The following is a 20,971-nucleotide window of genomic DNA, read 5'->3' on the forward strand; positions in this document are numbered from 1 at the left end:
AAGCCCGGCACTTTTCCAATTAAAAAGAACTTCTATGTGGTAAAGTATAATCCCTTTTGAAATTTAGTAACTAAAGATTCAAGTAACTGGTGTAGCAAAGCGAGGAAGACCGAACAGAACCATTATTCAACACACCAATTTGTCTCACGGATCTGGACGATTTGTTATTTCAACAGTTCAATTCCTTTTTCTTCAATTCACAATAACATCACGAGCCAAATACTTAAATAATTTCGCATCGTCCAGCATATTTTTCATATTTCCTTGAGGGTCAGGGTCGTGACGCAGAGTTGGCTTTGAAGTGGCTAGGGGGAGTGGGGGGGGGGGGGGGGGGGGGAGTTCTGTCCTTCTGTTGTTCCTAGTGATATGTGTATAATCTTGTGATAGATCATCTTTTTTTATTTTACCTAGTTTATATCTATTTTTTTAACCTTTTCTGTCCTAAACAGAATATATATTTCAAGCCGTTGCTTTACTATACTTATTTGCTTTGCAGGAGATGTAATTAGAATTATTTCTATAAAAATATACACCACTCGTTTGCATGGAATTTGAACGGTTTTGCTATGATTACGCTTATTATTATTCATATCCGATATTTGCTTCGTCTTCGTTTGTAAAATATATATGTTCAGGAGCTCGTCTTTAGGCAACGGCTTTATCTAGTTTTGTTATTATTGGTCAGGCATTGAATGGTCAAATGTTGGAATGGAATGAAATAAGTAAATGGCGAGTCAAATGGAGAAGAACACCCAAAATAGCTGAACATCGCATTCAGTTTACTTGAGTGTTCTCCTCTAGGGCTTTGCATGGACTTTTACATGGTGACTACGCATGCGCATGCTCTGTGAGCATGCAATGAAGAAACAACTGTTTAGAGCAGTAAAACGAACAAGAGCAAGTGAAAAAGACATGATTGTACAGAAATAGTACGACATTTATTACATTTCATATTTTAACAAAATAATGAAACAAGTTTATGTAATTTAAAATTGAATTAATGTATATTGCAACGTGAACGACAGTTTGCCCTGCCCCGTTAGCAGAGAGTCCGTCCTGTTGTTTTCTGAATCCCTAAAATATAAATTTAGATGTACGAAACTGTTTTATTCGCGTTGTTCGTTTGTTTTCGTGCCCAGGGAACATAAATCTAAAAGAAAACAAATTACAATAAAAACGTGAATTAGAAAACAGGAAGAAAGCTGTGATATAACTCTGAGGTAACATCCAAACCATGCAAGTGTATACGTTATTGATCACTAAGACAAAGAACAACTAAATATTAAAGTCTCGATAGAATTCAGTATGTAACGGTGACTTGGCACTGTTATGAAGATAATATTATCTTCTATTTCAAGTTTAAAGTGGCTAACACACTCTTCCCAGAACTCATTGTACCGTTGCTGTTTCATGATCTAACCTCCAAAATGGTACCCTTTGTACCAAAGCATCCAGACTTGTCTCGTCCAGTGATGCTCGTCGCGGCATTTTGGCTGAGCGTCACTGGACGAGAGAAGTCTGGAGGCTCTACCCAGGGTACAAAAAATGTGTACTTTTTCGGCTAATCAAGGCTGTATTCTCTTACAGGGCGATGCGCGCTTTTGTTGACACTCTGACAGTTGTAAACCAGCAAAGTAAACCAATAGAGAAAAGGCCTGGGCAACCACCGAGGCTAAAAAATAGTTGAGGGTACATCAGATCACAACGTAATCCTCCTTGAAGTTCTTCGTACTACAACAGCAGTCTAGACTTTGGCAAATGTTTTGACTTTCGCTAGCATAGAAAAGGGCCGACGTAGCAAAGCAGTATGGGTAGGGTGGGTTGGCTTCTCAAACGCGTCAACTATTACATGACCATGTCGCCCACGTCCTGCACTGGTTATGCAGTAATTGAAATTTTCTTGCGCCCTACGTTTTCGTACACTATCTGTTTATTTTCTTTAAAATGTTTTCTATAAAAGAAAAAAATTGAATTTTATCTATCGGCTACGGGTTATCGACCAACTAAGAGTCCCTCAATGAGCCAGTGTGATCAGGAACTGTACCTAGAAGGGAAAAAAAACAACAAATAAATAAGAAGAATAACCCAAGGCGTTATAAGAGTTATAAGTAAGCGTCACGGAGAGTAAAAAAACACACGAATAAAATTTACACCCTATGTTAGAGTGCTTAGAAAGTTTTATAGGCCATTCAAGAAATTATTATTATTGATAAAGTCATACTTTTGACGGTTTCTTGCAAAAAAAAAACATTCACATTTTTAAACATTTGTGGCTGATTGACATATTTTTAAAGTAGTGTCTTACAACAGCACTTCATATTTGTTTCTCACCGTTTATATATCTTGATGGCTTTGGTGCCTAGCGTGACATCCATGTTGTCTTGCGATCGACGCCGCTTCTTGCCGAGATAGGAATGGATCATGCGCTTCACATTCGTCTTCCACGCCACCAAAGGATTTCCTTGCTGAGCACCAGCCTTCATCACTTTACTGATAAACTGTCGGCCAACCGCTACAAAAACAAGGAAAACATCTTTTTTACAAGTGAAAGCTTTAGGCGAGTAACCCTAGTTTGACGCTCGAGGATCCCGACCCCCTTCTTTCGGACTGAAATTTTAGGCAGCCTGAGGCTTCCGTCGGTAATTCTAAAAAGGAATATATGGGGCAATTTACGTTTATAAAAAAACGTGAAAAAAACAACAACATAGCTTGTGATATTGAAAGCCCGCTACGAGTAGTTTTTTTTATCACAATTTATACTAGGTTTAATTCCCTATATGCTTTATATATTAGTATCCTCCCACCACCTTGGGGAGTGGGGGGGAGTAAATAACACTTCTATTCCCAGGTATGCATGGTCGATAATATTTTGTTTATAAAATTCTATAAAATACAATAAACCTTCTTTATCGGGGGTATACATAAATAACCGGTTAAAGTTTATCACGGCTAGGCGGGGCATGGCTTTGCGATGGCCGCTTTTACGAGTATCTACTCCTCCCACCCATGCTTTGTCTTGGCATGAATCTTTCTCTAACCTGTATTTTCCAGGCATGCGCGGTCGTCAATATTTTGTTTATCGTGTGCGGAGAGTTTTACAAGTACGGCGTAATGCCAGTACATCCATTGTTTCTGAGATGGGCCGCCCAGGTACTCTTTGGGGTGGGGGTCGTTCATGTTCTGACAGATGACATTCAAGTGGCAGTTGGGTCTCGCTAAAAGCACGTACTCGCCGTCCTTAGTACCAATCCCAGATGAACGGATCTCCTCGCACGATCGAGGAATTCCTGGGCAATTAAAGATGGGATAAATTCCTGGGCAATTAAAGATGGGATAAATTCCTGGGCAATTAAAGATGGGATAAATTCCTGGGCAATTAAAGATGTGATAAATTCCTGGGCAATTAAAGATGGGATAAATTCCTGGGCAATTAAAGATGGGATAAATTCCTGGGCATTTAAAGATGGGATAAATTCCTGGGCAATTAAAGATGGGATAAATTCCTGGGCAATTAAAGATGGGATAAATTCCTGGGCAATTAAATATGGGATAAATTCCTGGGCAATTAAAGATGGGATAAATTCCTGGGCAATTAAAGATGGGATAAATTTCTGGGCAATTAAAGATGGGATAAATTCCTGGGCAATTAAAGATGGGATAAATTCCTGGGCAATTAAAGATGGGATAAATTCCTGGGCAATTAAAGATGGGATAAATTCCTGGGCAATTAAAGATGGGATAAATTCCTGGGCAATTAAAGATGGGATAAATTCCTGGGCAATTAAAGATGGGATAAATTCCTGGGCAATTAAAGATGGGGTAAATTCCTGGGCAATTAAAGATAGGATAAATTACTGGGCAATTAAAGATGGGATAAATTCCTGGGCAATTAAAGATGGGATAAATTCCTGGGCAATTAAAGATGGGATAAATTCCTGGGCAATTAAAGATGGGATAAATTCCTGGGCAATTAAAGATGGGATAAATTCCTGGGCAATTAAAGATGGGATAAATTCCTGGGCAATAGAACATGGACTATACAAATCCACCGTTCTTTCTTTCCTCCGTCAAACCTGCGAAACTACGGTCACCGCGCAGAGCAGGGCACGATAGAGGATTCCTTTTTGCGGAGATTTCCGCTTAATTAAGGTATGCCATAGACGAGGGTATATAGAGGACATCCACTTAATGGTGGTGCATTTATAAGGGTCCGCTATATGAAGGTTTATTTTTAGAGTTTAACATGAGAAGGTTGCGGGTGGTACTAGAGGTTCCCCTGTATCAGGTGTATGCTTGTTAGCTGTTGGGGTACCTGAGGGTAGCGGTACCACGGCGGCTTGGTAGGACGCTAGCTGAGGGCTATCAACGGATACTGGAGCAGCACTTGGCAAGGGAGATCCTGAGAATAACACAGAAACTTATATAAATATACAATTATGACAGTCATTTAAAAATGCAGTAAAAATCGAACCCGTCTCTACAGAGGTGAGAGGCCCCATACGCTAACGCGCTAACACACTGGGCCACCCGTTTACTAGATTAGAACCCTTCAACTTGAATTTGAATAACACTTAATCCCGTTCTTGAATTAGATTCTCATTTTATTGGATTTTATCCCAATTTTTCAGGCCCGTAGCCTGTAGGCAACGGTAACGACAATAGCAGAAACACACATGCCGTACCTGACACAGGAAGCCCGCCAAGGTTGCCCTGAGCCACGGCGTCATCGATAGGTTTGAGGGTTGCCGCACTGCCTGATGGGAAGGTAACGGTGTAGGTGGCCTGGATCTTATTATTTTCTGTAGGACTGGGGACGAGATACACATTGATCATGAGAGGTGAAACAATGCAACTAAATATAGCGAGTTTATTCCATAGTAAAGACCACTTTCGTGATATCACTGCCACACTTTTATCATGTTGCGCGACCTACCCCCCCCCCCATCAGTAAAAATAATGCCTGCAGGGAGATGACCAACGACTCTAACCATTAAATAACAACACTGGCGGTCCCCTTGGCTTAAATTGAAAAAGTAATAAAAAACAGTTATGATTCTAAACAATATTTCTCCCCTTTAGTGTTTCCCCATCCCTGCCATATTGACCTTGGTTGTATTACTGTTGAGTAAGTATTATTACATGTCGATAACAACCCACCCGAGGCTGTCGACTCGCACTGTGACCGGACTGTTTCCATATGAGTCTTTGATCTAAAAATAACAAATGCTTCTTGAAATGTCTGCAAAAGTATAATGAGTGCACCTTGAGTTAACGGGGATAAGGATGACACCAACTTGTGATGGTTTGTAAGGGAGAAGGATACACCGTCTCTAACCTTATACAGGCCAATTCCTTGTTGTCGATTTTCTATCTATATTACTTCTCTTTTAGGTAACCATTTTAAGGGCTTTTCTGGTTATAGGGGGTTGACTAATTTTATGCCTCTTCCTTCACCATTCCCCGTTGTGTCATTTATTATTCTACCCTAGTGTGGATATCACGTGAAATGTGAGTGTATAGCGAAAGGTATAGGGGATTGTTATATCGCACTTACCGCCTCTTCAATGTCATGGCTAAGGATCTTGTGGGTTGCTCCGTTAACGTCTCCAATAAACGGATACCAGGTCTTGTCGAGTTGTACGGTTCCACTCAAAGACTTCGCTATTAATAGAGATGGAAACATTGATTACCCACTCCCTTATCATAACGTCAAAATTACCCTGCTAGCAGAGCTTTCATCCTGTTTGATTCTATCAGTTCACTTATCTATCAATCCACTTATCTGAAAGCATCTATAATTAAAGTCTGATATACTAACAACATTGAGAATTTCTCAGTAACCTCGCTAGAATTAGCAGATGCAAATGGAGGATTAGCAGTATGACCTGCTCCCTTTAAGGGAAGTAAAATGTCGGCGTGTTTAGCTTGGTGGATTCTGAGATTAAATTTCTTAACGTTCTAGTCAGTATGGTGATCTTTTTCTAGGATTTTATAGAATTTTGGGGGTGTTCCAAATACTTTGGCTGGAATTCTGCCACCTAAATCATCTAATAACCCGCAACAAAATAATTAGTAAATCGAGGTAAGGTTTGCTGGACCTCCTTGTGTCTATCTCCTCCTTCTGGATCGCTGAGCTATTAGCTACACGTTGTGCTGCCGGTACTTACGCTGATCGCCTAATGGGATGGAGCTAGTTGGCCGTACGGATGGCGTAGGCCACACCTGTTGGGTACCCTGTTGTATAGTTGGTTGAACTGGTTGGGTCCATGGTTGGGTTGGCTTCATTGGTTGTGTACCCTGCTGTTGGGTACCCTGTGGTTGAGATGGGTAAATTGGCAGTGTTCCCTGCTGTTGGGTACCCTGTGGTTGAGATGGGTAAATTGGCAGTGTTCCCTGCTGTTGAGTACCCTGTGGTTGGGTTGGTTGTATTGGTTGACTCGCTTGTTGTTGGGTACCCTGTGGTTGGGTTGGCCATACAGGTTGAATCACTTGTTGTTGGGTACCCTGTGGTCCGGTTGGCCCTACAGGTTGAATCACTTGTTGTTGAGTACTCACTGCTTGAGTAGGTTCGACCACAAGCACTCCCTGGTTAACCTGTGGCTGATAGGTCTCCTGCTGGGTAAGCTGTGGTGCCATAGTCGGCAGCTGTGGTGGTTGTGTAGGCTGTTGCTGAGTTACCTGCTGTTGGGTGCCCTGTGGTTGCAAGGTCTGTTGTTGCGCTTGTTGAGTATCCTGTGGTTTCATGGTTGGTTGTGAGGCTTGTGGTTGGGTAGGCTGTGGCGGCGTGCCCGCGGCAGTAGCAGCGGCCGTAGGACCAGCTGTTGGTCCCGTATATGAATTTCCTGAGCTTTGCGATACGTGTGTTTTAGTTGGACGCACTAGAGTCGACTGGTCGTACTCTGCGGGTTTGCTTGCGGGATTACCCGCGGACTGGGCAGGTTTCTGGCCTTCAAGGGGACCATCTGAAAAAAGGTGCAAAACATGGTTTAAGAAATTATTCATCTCGGGAAATCAACTCTGATATTGTGTTACTCGGTAGAAATATTTAACCAATTTCAGCTTTTACTAACATCCAAGCAGTGGTTTTTATTGTTATTCCCTATCGTCTGGCATATCATCACTTGACTGAGCACTAAACCTTTGTCATTCCATACCTATTGAACCTTTGTATTATCCTGTGTTATTCAGTTCGCGTTTATCTCTTGTCTTATCCCATAGTTACTAAAGCTTTGTGTTTTTCCATACTAACTAAATGAAACTAAACCTTTGTGTTACTCTATACATACTAAAGCTTTGTGTTATTTCATACTAACTAAACCTTTGTGTTACTCTTTACACACTAAAGCCTTGTGTTATTTCATACTAACTAAACCTTTGTGTTACTCTATACATACTAAAGCCTTGTGTTATTTCATACTAACTAAACCTTTGTGTTACTCTATACATACTAAAGCCTTGTGTTATTTCATGCTAACTAAACCTTTGTGTTACTCTATACATACTAAAGCTTTGTGTTATTTCATACTAACTAAACCTTTGTGTTACTCTTTACACACTAAAGCTTTGTGTTATTTCATACTTAGGTAGTCAGTAAAGAGGAGGACATCCCCCAACTTTCCAGACTTGACTAGTTGCAGCATCTTGTCTTGAATGGCTTGGCGATCAGATCCAGGCTTGAACAGCATAATAAGGCGCACGTATGGGTGGAGGTCAGGCCCTTCACTGCATTCAGGCAAACGTGTTTTTTTAGGATTGAAAGAGTGGAGAAGGACTGGGCAGTAGTCATTGTACTATTGAAATACATGGCTTTTAGCGAGTCTCTCTCATCAGCCGCCATTTTGTCATCTTAGCAAAATACCGAGAATAAGAAAGCATCCATTTCCATCGGCGGATTTTGGGAAGCTGTTGCTATATTTTTATTTGAAATTGATAAGTGTAATATTTTATTATTAGGTGGTTTCTTTGGGATTTTTTGATAGAATATTTTAAAGGGTGATTTACATCGCGACCAGTAAAACCAAGGTTCGATTAACAGCCATTTTGGTGAGCCCGCATGACGTGACCATGTTCATTCAGCGGGGGACTATAATACCGAAATATAGCCTAAGTAAAACACTGAACAGCAAAACAACTGTATAGAATTTTATTGCTCATTGTTTCAGCGAGAATCCTGGTGCCGAAACTTTCCACTTATCTGTTTGAATGGTCGAAGTAAATGTTCTATACCCGTTTCGATGACGTAACAAAAAGATTGATGATTTCAGTAAGGCAAAAAATAATGACAAAGTTATTTATTATAACCGTTGAGCGCACACTTACGTTATTGCAGCCACACGATCGTTAACAAAACCTGGAACACTGTCGAAAATAAGTTTCACCTAAAAATAGAGAACAAATGTACGAGATTAGATTCTAACATACGACAAGAAGAACTAAAATACTGAACCGCGGCGGATGTTTAACTATTCCACTATAAGTATGATGGTCATTCGAGGGAGGTGCATATTAATAGTCTAATTAAAGCACCAATAAGTACTTATCTTTAAAAGGTTTGCACTAATAGTGCTTTTTGGCTAAATAAAATAATAAATAGGCCCGCAAACATGCATGTAGCTCCAAAATGAGTACAAGCTTGGGAAACCTCAGTATTCTTATTTTAAACGAATGTTTAAAAAACCCACCCAATATCAAGATGGCGTCAGCATGAGTATGATCAGCATGGGCTTTTATAGAATTTTCCGACAGTGCAATCTTATTTGAAATAGTTGTATGCGATAGCCTTACCAAGCTTCTGATGTGAGACTCAAACCGATTCTCTGTCTTGCTATTGTAGTCATGGTATTTAGGATTCCATGGTCGGTTAAGATGAATGTCGAATGTAAACTCCTCATCTGAAAAAAAAATAATAGAAATTGTAATATGACGCAAATAACAAGATTATAAAGGAACAAAGGTCTGCGGAGATGACCAACACAACACAAATACAACAAAACAACAACAACAAAAGCAGCAAGGATTAACAGCAACAACGACGATGAGAAGATATTTGCAAAAAGGTGGTAATTCTTTTAAAAGGTTTAAGGGACAGGTAACTTTTCATAACTTACCGTTGGGATGGCTTGGTTTAGCGGGGTTGACTGGCAGGGTAACTGCCTCAGTAGCTGGCTTGTCTGCTTTAATGGGTTCCTTTTTTGATCCCCCTTTGCCGTCATCTAGATACAATTGATAATACAACTAAGTACTGACGACAGTGATTTGAATATAAAAAGGTTTAAGAATGTACTATGGCATTTTTTAAATCTATAAGTGCTTAGCCACTTTTTTCACCTTTTATGCTTCTATAACTGATGACTCGATGATAGTATACTAGTATACATTAAAAGAGGGTCGAAAAAGAGAGTTTTCACTAAAATTCAAGAGCAGACATAGAGATGACATAAGCAAGCCATGATAGTATAAAATACACTTCGCATAACCATTGATTACTAAGAGACTTACTTAGAATATCAAAGCACTGTGTATGACTATGCAATTATCGATAGCTTTTGAATCTAGTCATCACGCAGTACCTCCCGGGGGGTTTGCGTGCTTATCTCGAAAAGATTAGTAATCACCAAAAACTAAAATTTCTGAACATGGTACGTACCTAAAACGACAAAGTAATCATTGAAAACCTCCTCACTGGAGATGCGGCCAGTCTCCCGGACTATCTCTCGCAAGTGCTTGATCGGGTCCTCCTCATTCTTGTCGAAGTGCAGCTCGATATCACCCAGGACGTGAGGCTTGACATCATCGGATTTCCTGAGAAAGGGAGCACAATTAGACAACAGGGCTTGGCCAGGGGAAACGTGAGGGAGGGGTAGAGGAATTTAGGGAAAGGGGGTATTGTTACTTACTTGAGTGCCAACAGCTTGGACTCGATGTACTCGGTGTCGCCGATGAGTTCAGTGAAAAGCTAAAATGTGAAACACAGTCAGATACAAACCCACATAAACGTACACGACCATACCAAACCATATGAAGCCTGGGTACCGGAGCGTGAGGCATACTTTGAAACTCCTATGTAACCTGTATATTTATGACCTCCTTTGTTAAGCAGGGGCGGATCTAGCTTTTCGCTAAAGGGCGGGTTTGGCCTCGTGACAAAGGGGGAGGGGGTATTTTTTTGTTACATATGGCTTTCTGGCAGCCAAAAGAAGGGGGGTTAAACCCCCTAAACACTCCCCTTAGATCCGCTACTGTAAAATAAATGTTTGAGAAGCAATCTAGACCAGCCCATATTACTCTGACTTTGATTTCCTATGGTATTTAATTCAAAACATTTGTAAAGTTTGTAGGCGGTTATTTTATAGTTCATTTACAGTCTAACTGTAGTAAGTCCAGCCAATGTGTCTCTAAATGCTATATCAATATAATACTTTTTAGTGTTAAAACAAAAACAAGCAACGTATCCAATAGACTCGACTTTGTGCTAGTGATCACTCAAAACTGTAAGAAGTGACTGGATTTAAAGGGACTGCGTCATAAGTTTTCCGTGGGCCACGTTTTATTCAGCAATCCGCCATTGGATGAGAGACGCTAGCTAACTCGAAGAATCATCGATGAATCGTTGCCGTAGTGAATAACATACAAACAAGTAACGCAACATCAAATCAAGAATGCAAGTTGCAAGCTGCAAGCACAGGTTTACCGCGTCTAGCACATTTCCGTCCATTAGTTGATATTGTGCTGAGTCATTCCTCGCCATCGGCTCGAGCCAATCTCTTTTGAACTTCAGCTCTATTTTGATGACTCGAGCTAAAAGAACAATATAACTTATCAATGAAAAACTATGTCTTAATGCCAACAAACGGAATTCGGAAAATGGGGTTTGGTATGGGGATGCTCGTAGGGTAAAACAATCAACTAAAAAGATACCAACAGACTAAAGCATAAAAAGAGGCTTTACATAAAATATATTTTACTGTATCACCAAGGATCGAGATTTGACCGAAGAGGTAAAATGTCGCCGATTTTGAGACTTGAACCAAAGACTTTTGTATGCTCTAACGCGGTACTATATCAACCTGTAATGTTACTAAGGATCCACAAAAGCACCCCCCTGTTATCCGTTATTTTTCACCCAAATTATGTTATTCCGAATAATTTTCTTCTTAATCCCGATCCTGTGTGACATTTCTATTGCGAATTCCGCTTTTGTTCTCTTCCGATCGCAAAGAATAGGCTGAATCTATCCCCAAAAAGGCTAGTGTCATTTTGAAAGGTGTTTTTCAATAATTTTCGCTATGCCCCTTATGGCCGCGCGTAAGCTCGCCTCCCAGCATGCATCGCGCGACCAGTACAAAACAAGATGGCGGCCCTAGCGAAAAAAGAGGCTAGTGTAGATTCTTGTTACTCACGAGGTCCGCTTGCCAAACTTCGCCTCACTCTAGTGAGCCGCTCTCTCAGCTTCACCAAGTCCTCTACCGGGACGTCTCTCTTATGGCGATTCACCCAAATGGAGTGGATCTCTTTAATAACGCTACGGCGTGATCTGTGTAACACCGCCATGCCTTCCAGTTCGTGGATAGAGGCTGAGGAGGGTAGTATACAATCAATAGAGTACAGCATTATGCTTTTTTGTGTTTCCTATAATACAACATGCGCGCGTGCACAATTTCCGCGTTTTTGGCATTATTTGCGTTAATTATTATCATCCATTATTTCATATTATTTCCAACGCCTTTAAATGGAGCAAAAACTTTTCCTGGTGGTGGCGATATCGCAAAAACGTCCACCTTTTGGATACTAAGATGTTTAGCAAAGGACTTGGATAGAACACGTACTATGACACAGCTGGTTCCCTACCCTTTCAAATATATGGACCACTTCATTTTGCGCGTCGTCTGCTCTTGTATCGAGTTTAAATTTCGCGATATTTTGAAAATACTTTTATCTTTTTAACTATTTTTTTAATTTCCTAGTAGCCTAGTCCTCTTTTGTTTAACTTCCAGTCAAGAGCTCATATTATGGTTTATCTAGGTCATGTGGCCAGAAGATGCTTACCGGCGGATGAGAGCGTAATAACGCTGAGAGCCATAAGTGCACACAAGATGGCGGTCTTCATGGCTCCTGTGATATAAGTCAAATATTCGTTTGTTGGAACTTGTAACGTTGATCCTTCAACATTATCGTTTTATCAACCATTAGGAACCTTGCTAACTCTAACAGCTCAAACTCTATGGGGAGGGGGGGGTTCTTAAGAGTAAAAGTTATAGGGATGCTCGTCGGGAAATTTGAAAAATACCCCTAAAAAATACCTGCAGACCAAAAATTGCTACCCTAAAAATACTCCAGATGCCCTAAAAAATACCATTTCTAAGAGAAAAGACCTTTTTTTTCTCGGAAACCCCCTAAAAAATACCTGAGGCCTGAGGCCCTGATTTTGACCCCTAAATAATACGACAAGCATCCCTATCAGGTCGACATGGGAAGAGCCCCCCCCCATCCCCCCCCCCCCCCCGGACATAAAACTGAAACTTCCGTAAACCTCGCTAACTCGAAAAATTCAAACTCCTCGCTAACTGGAACTGAATCTGTCTTATTTTTTAATAAGCGGGGTTCTACAGCTTAAAAATGAGTGCTAATGTTTCTATGGTTAGAAAAAAAATATTATTAAAGTTTTGTTGATTTGGTAGAATCGTTGGCTGGTAAAAGGGTAAATTTGTACGTGCCGTCATAAGTGCTAGGATCATATTTGAACACCACTATACGTTTTTTTATAAGTGATACTCTGAACAACTTTGAGGAAGAACTAATCATCAACAATTTTAGTTCAAATTACAATTTACGTACCTGCACATTAACCGTTACCAATTTTTTTACGATAACAGTATGTAATTGCAAAGGGAAAGCTTTGTATTTTGTGAGGTGATAGTGTAGAAATTTAACAAATTTGACTTGATTTAAAAAGATTACAATTCCTGTGATTACACAAAATAAAATGACCAACACCTGGCCATTCTAAGTAAGGACACTCCCACGTATTAAGCTCTAGTTTATCTGAACATCACGATTTACAGCTATTAATAGCTAAGAAAAATATAGGATGCGCTACTAAAGTAAATTGTTAATATATTATATAATTATATGATCTAGATTATATTTCATGGCACAAGGTTAAAAATCAAGACTCGCTGGAACACTCACCTCTTAGAGAATTCAAATCAACAAATATTTCGAAAATTTCACAATCTAGAACCGGTCGGCTTTCAAATTTCCAACTTTCCCAGCCATACTCAGCAGTATAGCTGAGTGCAAAAATGCCCTTTTCCTGACATACCTCGGCGATAACCCTTTTTTTTTAAACCTGAATTAGAATTATTAGAAATCCAAAAGATGGTACGAAAAACGAAAAGAAATCCTGGCAAACCCCTACCGCTAGAGACGTTCAGATCGTGTATTATTGATCGTACCGGTGACAAAGATCAACCGTCAAAGCTCCACGTTCAAACAAACCACGCACCAGCGCACTCACCTGCAGGCATCGCGGGTAGATGTCCCCATTATGCTATGCTTGGTTAAAGTACCTTAGCAATGCAAACGAAGTCCTTGACGCGATAGTGTTTCGAGTATTTCGGTAGCGGGTGACATTGTGCGGGTCATTTGCTTATTAAAAGTTCAATGTTTCAAGGTGAAAGATCACCAGTAGAAAACTATCATAAAACTGCAAACATGACATACCATTTTAAGAGGAAGGTGCGTGTTTACTTCCACTAAATATTTGGCATTTTTAAAGCGAGAGTGTCGCCATCAATGGATCGCTGCGCGTCGGACGAGAGTTGGACGGCGCAAGATGATTGACAGCTGCTATCGTGACGTCAAGGACGACGAACGCTTTCAGTTCTTGCGCGGCGTAAGGTAGAGGAGAGTTGAATGGCTAAAGATGATTGACAGCTGCTATCGTGACGTCACGAAAGACGAACGCTTATAGTTCTTGCTTGTCGAAAAGTGGAGAGTTGAATGGCGCAAGATGATTGACAGCTGCTATCGTGACGTCACGGAGGACAAACGCTTCAGTTATCACTTTTGAGGAACTTCTGTAGAAAATGTGTACATAAATTAGTTTTCATTTAGGAGAATCAAGCGCTATCTTTCCTTGGCCACGAAAGTCAAGTCGGAAGAAGTCGATATAGTCTTTAGAGCATGGGAAATGCGATAGATGGATTAAAATTTGAGATAAATGAAATAAATTCCAATCTTTCTTTCCTGCAGTCTTCGTAAAATAGATTAATCACAACAATAGTCTAGATAAATAATGCCAAGATTTGGAGACTGCTGAGCCTAACAATATTTCAAAATGTACAAAATAAGCACATTTTTTGAGTAACAACGCACTAGTAAACTACTACTACTTATCAAACTAAAAAACCGCTAAAGTTAGACATCTTATTTTTGTTGTTAAAAATTAACAAGAAAAAATACTTTACTTTTTGATAGAAAAAAAATGAAAAAATGACAACGAAAAATATTACAATGTTACAACCGTATCAAAGAAAGACGACAACAAATAAAAGAAATCTCGTGTTTATATCGATTCCTCTTTTAGAAGGACAATAAGGGAAAGTCCCCTTTTTGGAAGAGACTTTATCGATTATAACTACTGCCCGGGGCAAACAAACCAAGTAGCTCGGCTTTTTTTGACATGTATCAGTAGATTTCTTTACAGAATCATAGAATAAAATCTATTTTTAAAGCAGTTAAATTCCGTAAATTTCTTTAAATATTACTGTACGAGATTGGTCACCTGTTCACACTTTATTAGATGTAATCCTATCTCAAAATATATATGCCCAAAATCGACACTATCGGCAGACGTTTTAACAGGCAATAATCTTATAATTTTATTTAAAAAAATACTGAACTCTCGAAACTCCTGATCGCATATCGTGAGAGACTGAACATGGCTGACCATATTACACTTGTGACCCGTTAACATGACCTGTCTGTTTACACTCGCCCGCTAGGAGGCCTGGTACGATCACAGTAAACCACCAGTCTACTCCCCTGCGTTCGGACCGGGTTTTCTGTGCTAGGCGATCAACCGTGGATGTGAAAGAACTGGGAAAGATTCCAACACCAGTCTTCTTCCTAGCGTTGTTAACGGGTTACCTGTGCTCGTCGAACCGTGGATGTGAAAGAACTGGGGAAGATTCCATGCTTCTTCCTAGCGTTGTTAACGGGTTACCTGTGCTCGTCGAACCGTGGAGATGGAAGGACTGGGAAGATTTCACCCAGAGGTGGGGAGAGGCAACCTCTTTGGGCATATCATCGGGAAGATGTCAAAGAAACTAGCTTTTCTAACCGTTTTTGACTTTTTGGCTTTCTGTGTTTGGGGCCAGGGAGGAAAGGTCTGGATTCTTTCAGTTGAATAACATAACGTGCGTGCCTAAAAAATGTCCCCCTTCTTATAAAACAAAGGACAAAGTTTGACAAAGTCTAGCCAGAAGATATAAGCCTAACTCGTTAATGGGCTTGAAAGCGTTGACGAATGGCGAGAAAATGTCAAACGTTTCCTGCAGAACACGTAATTTTTCTACAGCTTGTCTATAGTTTTTTCTAGTCAACATTGTCTTGTGGCCAGCCAAGCGAAATGTTGCCAGCAATCTGGCTGATGTGAATGCTTTACGGAGCTTTAGTTATTTGTCGGCAATGCTGGCTGGTGAGAACGCTGTTCAGAGGCGTAGCCAGGGTGGCCTAGGGCCCCCCCCTCCTTATAGCAGCCAAAAATACAGTAAATGTATGAGACATTACCTAAAATACAGGAGAAAGTGCCTTTTGGGCCCCCTCCTGTTAAAAATCCTGGCTACGCCGCTGCTGTTCGGACAGGGCTTTATTTATTTGTCATGAATGCTGGCTGATGTGAAAGCTGTTTGCACGGGGCTTTATTCGTTTTTCAGCAATGCTAGCTGGTGTGAACGCTGTTTGAAAAAGGTGGCGTAAATGTTCAGTGTACGTGCTTCACCGCGCAAAAGCCCGACTCCTAAAAACAGGGCCAACATCGGCCAGCCTTTGCTGGGGCATCTACTCTCGGTTGATCACAACATGTTGGCGTTCCACTTCGCATGGAATACAAAACAACACCAGCATTGCTGTATGTTTCTCTCCGCATGTTAAATGCGGGGAAAGTAACATTCATCTGATGTTAAATGCGGGGAAAGTAACATTCATCTGATGTTAAATGCGGAGAAAGTAACATTCATCTGATGTTAAATGCGTGGAAAGTAACATTCATCTGATGTTAAATGCTCGCTACTTTCCCGGCTAACGAGGCCTGTGACGCTGTTACGCTGTGACGCAACTTACGGTAAAGCGTTGATTCACCGCCCCCTTTCTCGGCCTGTTGAGGGCTTCTGTTAAATCCCCGCCCCCCCGGTGGATTACAGGTGTTAATTAAACAGGTGTTAAATCCCCCGCGTGACTTCCCCGGTATGTCCCGGGGGTCTGGGGGCCGGTCTGTCAATTGACTGGTGCATAAGGGGTATTAAAACCAGAATACTGCTGTACAAAACAGAAGAAATATTGGGCAATTGTTCTATATTTTGCAGGAGTTATATAAATCGGTGTATAGCATAGGATTATTTTCATTTAGGAATGATGATTGAAACCTGTTGCATGGTTTTTTTTTTTTGGCTTTTATGCCTGATCCAAGCAAATTCATGTTCCCGAATGGCTTTTACGACATTTGCTCATAAAAAATATCAGTTGTCAAAAACAAAAACAAAATTTTTAAACGCAAAATTTGTTTTTGAATTAAAAATGTATCCAATTGCTCTTTGTAAATGTTATAAAAATGGTTCTTTTATAACTAATAAGAATGTATCCATTTTTCGTGACAGAACCCAGAGGCTGCAAAGAGGACTGACGTGTAGCGAGATAATATTGAATCATTTTTTATGCGAACTGTCAAAAAAAAAAGACATACCGCGGGGCAGGAATCCAGAAACGATTTTAATTATTCAAATTCTGATAATTGGCATGTGTATTATTCAAATCCTGGGGGGTTCTTTCTATCAAATGTTATCTTTCGTGTTTTTCTGCTCATCTGTAGCAAAATGACAATTCTGATCCATAATCGTTTCGAAATTAAAACAGGCTAGACATGTTACTGAATTCTTGTCTTTATAATTAAAACATAATTAACAGAAATGTCTCGTGTTTTCGTCTATAAAACCACAATAATTTGAACGAACAAAATAATCGTATTTCCAAGGGTGAAATTTGAAATATCCTAATAACACATTAGAGACAAAAAAGAAGTAAAAGAAAGAAAGTACACAGCCATAGATTTTAGTCGGAAAAAATCCAATCTATTTCACAGGCTGTCAGCGCCATTTTTTCGAGAGTTGAAATCAGAATTGTTTTGTGCTAGTTACAAAAAAACAAGGCCGAAGCTATTTTGTCGATTGATTACACAAAAAGAACAGTTGAGAAATTCACGCTGTGCCGCTCGTATTTGCTTTGACAGTAGTTTACACTTAGGTTCTTGAATCTAGACACAAAGGAGAATCTAAAATAAATTTAAAATGAATCGCACACAAGTGGCAGATGTTCAGGGCAAGGAAAACATGAATAATCGCAAGTCGGTAATTTGAAGTCGGAAATTGCAGAAGTGAGCATGCGTGATCCCTTACGTGTGTTTACTTTTTCGCAGTAGCTGAACTAGAAGCCTTAAACGCCACCAAAAGCCTTAATTTTCCGCCTTAAATCCCAAAGTCAAACTGGATTCTTCGAACCACGAGGCTACTATAATGCAATCACCGAAAGGGTCGACAAACGACCAGAATTTGCCCGCCGTAGTCGAGCTAAATGTTGGAGGGCAATTGTACACTACATCGCTACCAACGTTACTCAAGGATTCCGAATCGCTGCTTAGCTCAATGTTCAGCGGTCGACAGAAAATCCCGCGCGATTCAAGAGGTCGCTTTTTCATTGACCGAGACGGGGTTTTATTTCGCTATATTCTGGATTATCTACGAAACTGCAAACTAGCGCTTCCAGAGGGCTTCAACGAGCGAGAGCGTCTGACAATGGAAGCTGAGCACTTTAAACTGAAAGGGATGGTGCGAGCTATCCAGCGCGAAAAAGACAACATAAAGTCAACGGATAAAGGCCGACCATCTGGGTATATCTCGATCGGCGTTCGTGGAACGTACGCATTTGGCAGGGATGGAGTCGCCGATGTCAAGTTTCGAAAACTGCAGCGTATATTGGTGTGTGGAAACGTGGCATTAGCGCGCGAAGTTTTCGGTGATTCTTTGAACGAAACCCGTGACCCCGACCGTGATGATCAGCGATATACCAATCGGTTCTACCTTAAGCATAGCTACCTAGAGAAAGCATTTGACCAGCTTATGGAAAAAGGTTATACAATGGTGACTAGCTCAGCCGGAGGGGCAGGCTATGATCCCGAAAACGAAGAAACAAAATGGAACCACTTTAACGATTACGTTTTTTTCCGAGGCTGAATCGTTATTGCCGATCGAATAATCTTGTCTAAAACTGATGGGCAGAGAGCTTGACTGGTGCAAATAGCGAGGTTATAAGTTTCGAGTGAAACTTCAATGTTTTTGGCGTGTGAATCAATTATACTACAAGGAGAACGTTCTTTTAGAACATGCACCAAATACTGTGTAAACTGTGCAAAGCAACTATTACCATATTTCTGTTTTGTTTATTTTCATAGGGAATTCTAAGTCGACAGGGAACGTCGCATTACCAAATCATTGCTCTTTTCATTGCTCTCGAAGGGGTTTAAGAAGATTTGAATAATACCTCTTACGTCCAACTAAACGAATTATCGGGGAAAATGAAATGGCTTGTTGGCCCTTTTCGATAGTTTGACAACCATTTTTTCCCATTTTGTTGGAACAAATTCAAATTACAAAATCTTGGCAAAATTAGAAAGGAAAAAAAGAAGTAGACAAATAACCAATTATTAGATTTAGCGACTAGAAAATAAATGGACAGAAAACAACTAAATTGTGTAAATAGTAACAAACATATTATTTATGGAATATTTTACAAGGAAGAAACTTTAGCCCTTTTTAGTCTCAGTATTATACGCCCGGGAAGATTTTTCGATTATACATTTACAAAGCGAGCAAAGAACCTAGGTGTAGATAAAAAGCGAAATAAAGTAGACAACGCATTAAGGCTTGTCTTTTCGTACTTGTTGTCATGGCAATGAAAGATGGTGATTTTGAATGGAGATTTCAAAATAGTACTTGTAATTTATCGTAGGTAAAGAATTGCTGAGTATACAGTTAATGATCGAAACTAAAAGGCGATTTGAAGGTGAGTAGTCAAGAATTTACAGAACCAATAGAAGTTACAGATTTAACGAGAAAGTAGAGAAAAGTGATGACTTTTCGCCTCCAGGCATAGGAAAATAAAGGAAAAACCTAGCCTGTTTAGCAGGTGAAAACAAAAGTACGCCGAAACGATAGCTGAAGCAGTATGCTAATAACATCTAGAGCGCATTCGTGTGAGCAGCTTTCAGCCGCCTTTGTAATGATAAAAATAAGGTGTCGAGCTGTTAACAGTTCGGAAAAGCTTTGTTAGGAATTACTTCTTTGTGTGAATTGCTCCCAGAAACCTAAAATACAGAAATTAATATTATGCAGGCTCTTCGAAACTCAAGAGTAAGTTTGAAATATCAGTTGCCTATTCTATAGTAGTTAGACAGAATGAAATTAAATGAGCTCAGTGCTTGTTACATTTACATGATTTCCGATTCAAAGTGGACCGTCGATTTTATAGATAAGATAATAAAAAGTAATGATATCTTTTTTTCTTCCACGCGTGGAGTCGGACCATTCAACACCTCTAGTAAAACATGGATAATCACGACGACACTATTTGTAGCCTTAATCAGCTCGGTTTGTCAGTTCCGTATCGACGTGTTCCGTGGCTCTAGGACAATAGTCGGTCTTTCTAGTAAAACGCCCACACAGCAAAAATAAAAAAGAGATCACAGAAAAACTGTCTCATACTGTATATCATATCTCTTGCGCCTTTCTTAAAGGAAAGGGTGCGTTTAATACTTTGTCATTTTAAGTTTCAATTAATTTAATCCTTTTAACTAATGGGTAAGGAAACCTGGTTTTGAATTCAGAAGAAGGCTTTTTGTAAGAAGGGATAACGCCAGACGCTTTCTAATATCATGTGGTCAAACATCACCTTTTCGTGGCCTTTTGAAGGCTTAAATTTCTAATCTGATAAAAGTGGGTGAGACATTTTAGATAAATGTACGCCAGATAATGTGGAATCCAGGATCTAGATTCATTAAAAAAAAAGGAAAAAAAGAGAGAACATGTTTCGATTGATCATACCGAAAATACATAAAACACTTTGGTTGAGGTTAGAAAGTCGCCATAAAAGTGTACTTTGTTGCTTTATTGACGCACTGCTTGCACGACTTTAAGAGCCTGTCACTTAATCGTCTGTTCATTAATAAAGAATTAGAAAATTCACAAAGCTTATCTCCTGTTCAGTATCTGCGAAAGCATAACAATTCATGTTTCTTTCCGTTCGCAGGAAAAGATGGACTCTGTTTATGTTTGTCTACTGGATAAATCATGTACACATATCAGCTTTCTCTGTTCTTACTTTCTAACCAGCCTGGAAAATTGTCTAAAGTATGAGTGGCAGTCGCTTTTAACAATTTGGTGAGAATTTTATTTGACACTTGAAAAGAGAATATGAAACGAAACAGCCATGACTCCAGTAGGAAAGTTATGGAAGACCGTCAAGAAAAAATAAAGAAAATATTGAGCCATCAAAAGCCTTAATTTTCTACCGCCATAAATAAAAAAATGATGGTATTTTGTTAACTCTCATAATGAGAGATTTTCATTACAAAGCAGATAAGTTTACCGTCTCGCGATGATAAGGCTACCCTAATTATTGTCTAAAAACGTATAATTATTAA

The 20,971-nt window shown here is 39.8% G+C and overlaps 2 protein-coding genes across 2 annotated transcripts; one reads left to right on the forward strand and one right to left on the reverse strand.

Annotated features, from left to right (window-relative positions):
• Nucleotides 1-919: 919 nt before the first annotated feature.
• On the reverse strand, nucleotides 920-13,461 carry LOC116613937. The gene is made up of 18 exons (XM_032374431.2): nucleotides 13,189-13,461; nucleotides 12,046-12,111; nucleotides 11,400-11,573; nucleotides 10,691-10,797; nucleotides 9,897-9,955; nucleotides 9,647-9,801; nucleotides 9,108-9,212; nucleotides 8,785-8,891; nucleotides 8,320-8,378; nucleotides 7,580-7,722; nucleotides 6,168-6,962; nucleotides 5,555-5,661; nucleotides 5,158-5,210; nucleotides 4,683-4,807; nucleotides 4,313-4,399; nucleotides 3,039-3,287; nucleotides 2,332-2,512; nucleotides 920-2,044 (listed from the first exon to the last, which is right to left on the reverse strand). Exons 2-18 carry the CDS (start codon nucleotides 12,104-12,106, stop codon nucleotides 2,032-2,034), a joined length of 2,580 nt encoding a protein of 859 aa, XP_032230322.2. The 5' UTR covers nucleotides 12,107-12,111; nucleotides 13,189-13,461; the 3' UTR covers nucleotides 920-2,031.
• Nucleotides 13,462-17,634: 4,173 nt separating this feature from the next.
• On the forward strand, nucleotides 17,635-19,193 carry LOC5506069 (BTB/POZ domain-containing protein KCTD12). Its single transcript, XM_001626749.3, has one exon. The coding sequence runs from the start codon at nucleotides 17,790-17,792 to the stop codon at nucleotides 18,504-18,506; it is 717 nt and encodes a 238-aa protein (XP_001626799.1). The 5' UTR covers nucleotides 17,635-17,789; the 3' UTR covers nucleotides 18,507-19,193.
• The last annotated feature ends 1,778 nt before the right edge of the window (nucleotides 19,194-20,971 follow it).

Source organism: Nematostella vectensis, chromosome 10 (genome assembly GCF_932526225.1).
Source record: "Nematostella vectensis chromosome 10, jaNemVect1.1, whole genome shotgun sequence".
Classification (NCBI taxonomy): Eukaryota; Metazoa; Cnidaria; class Anthozoa; order Actiniaria; family Edwardsiidae; genus Nematostella; species Nematostella vectensis.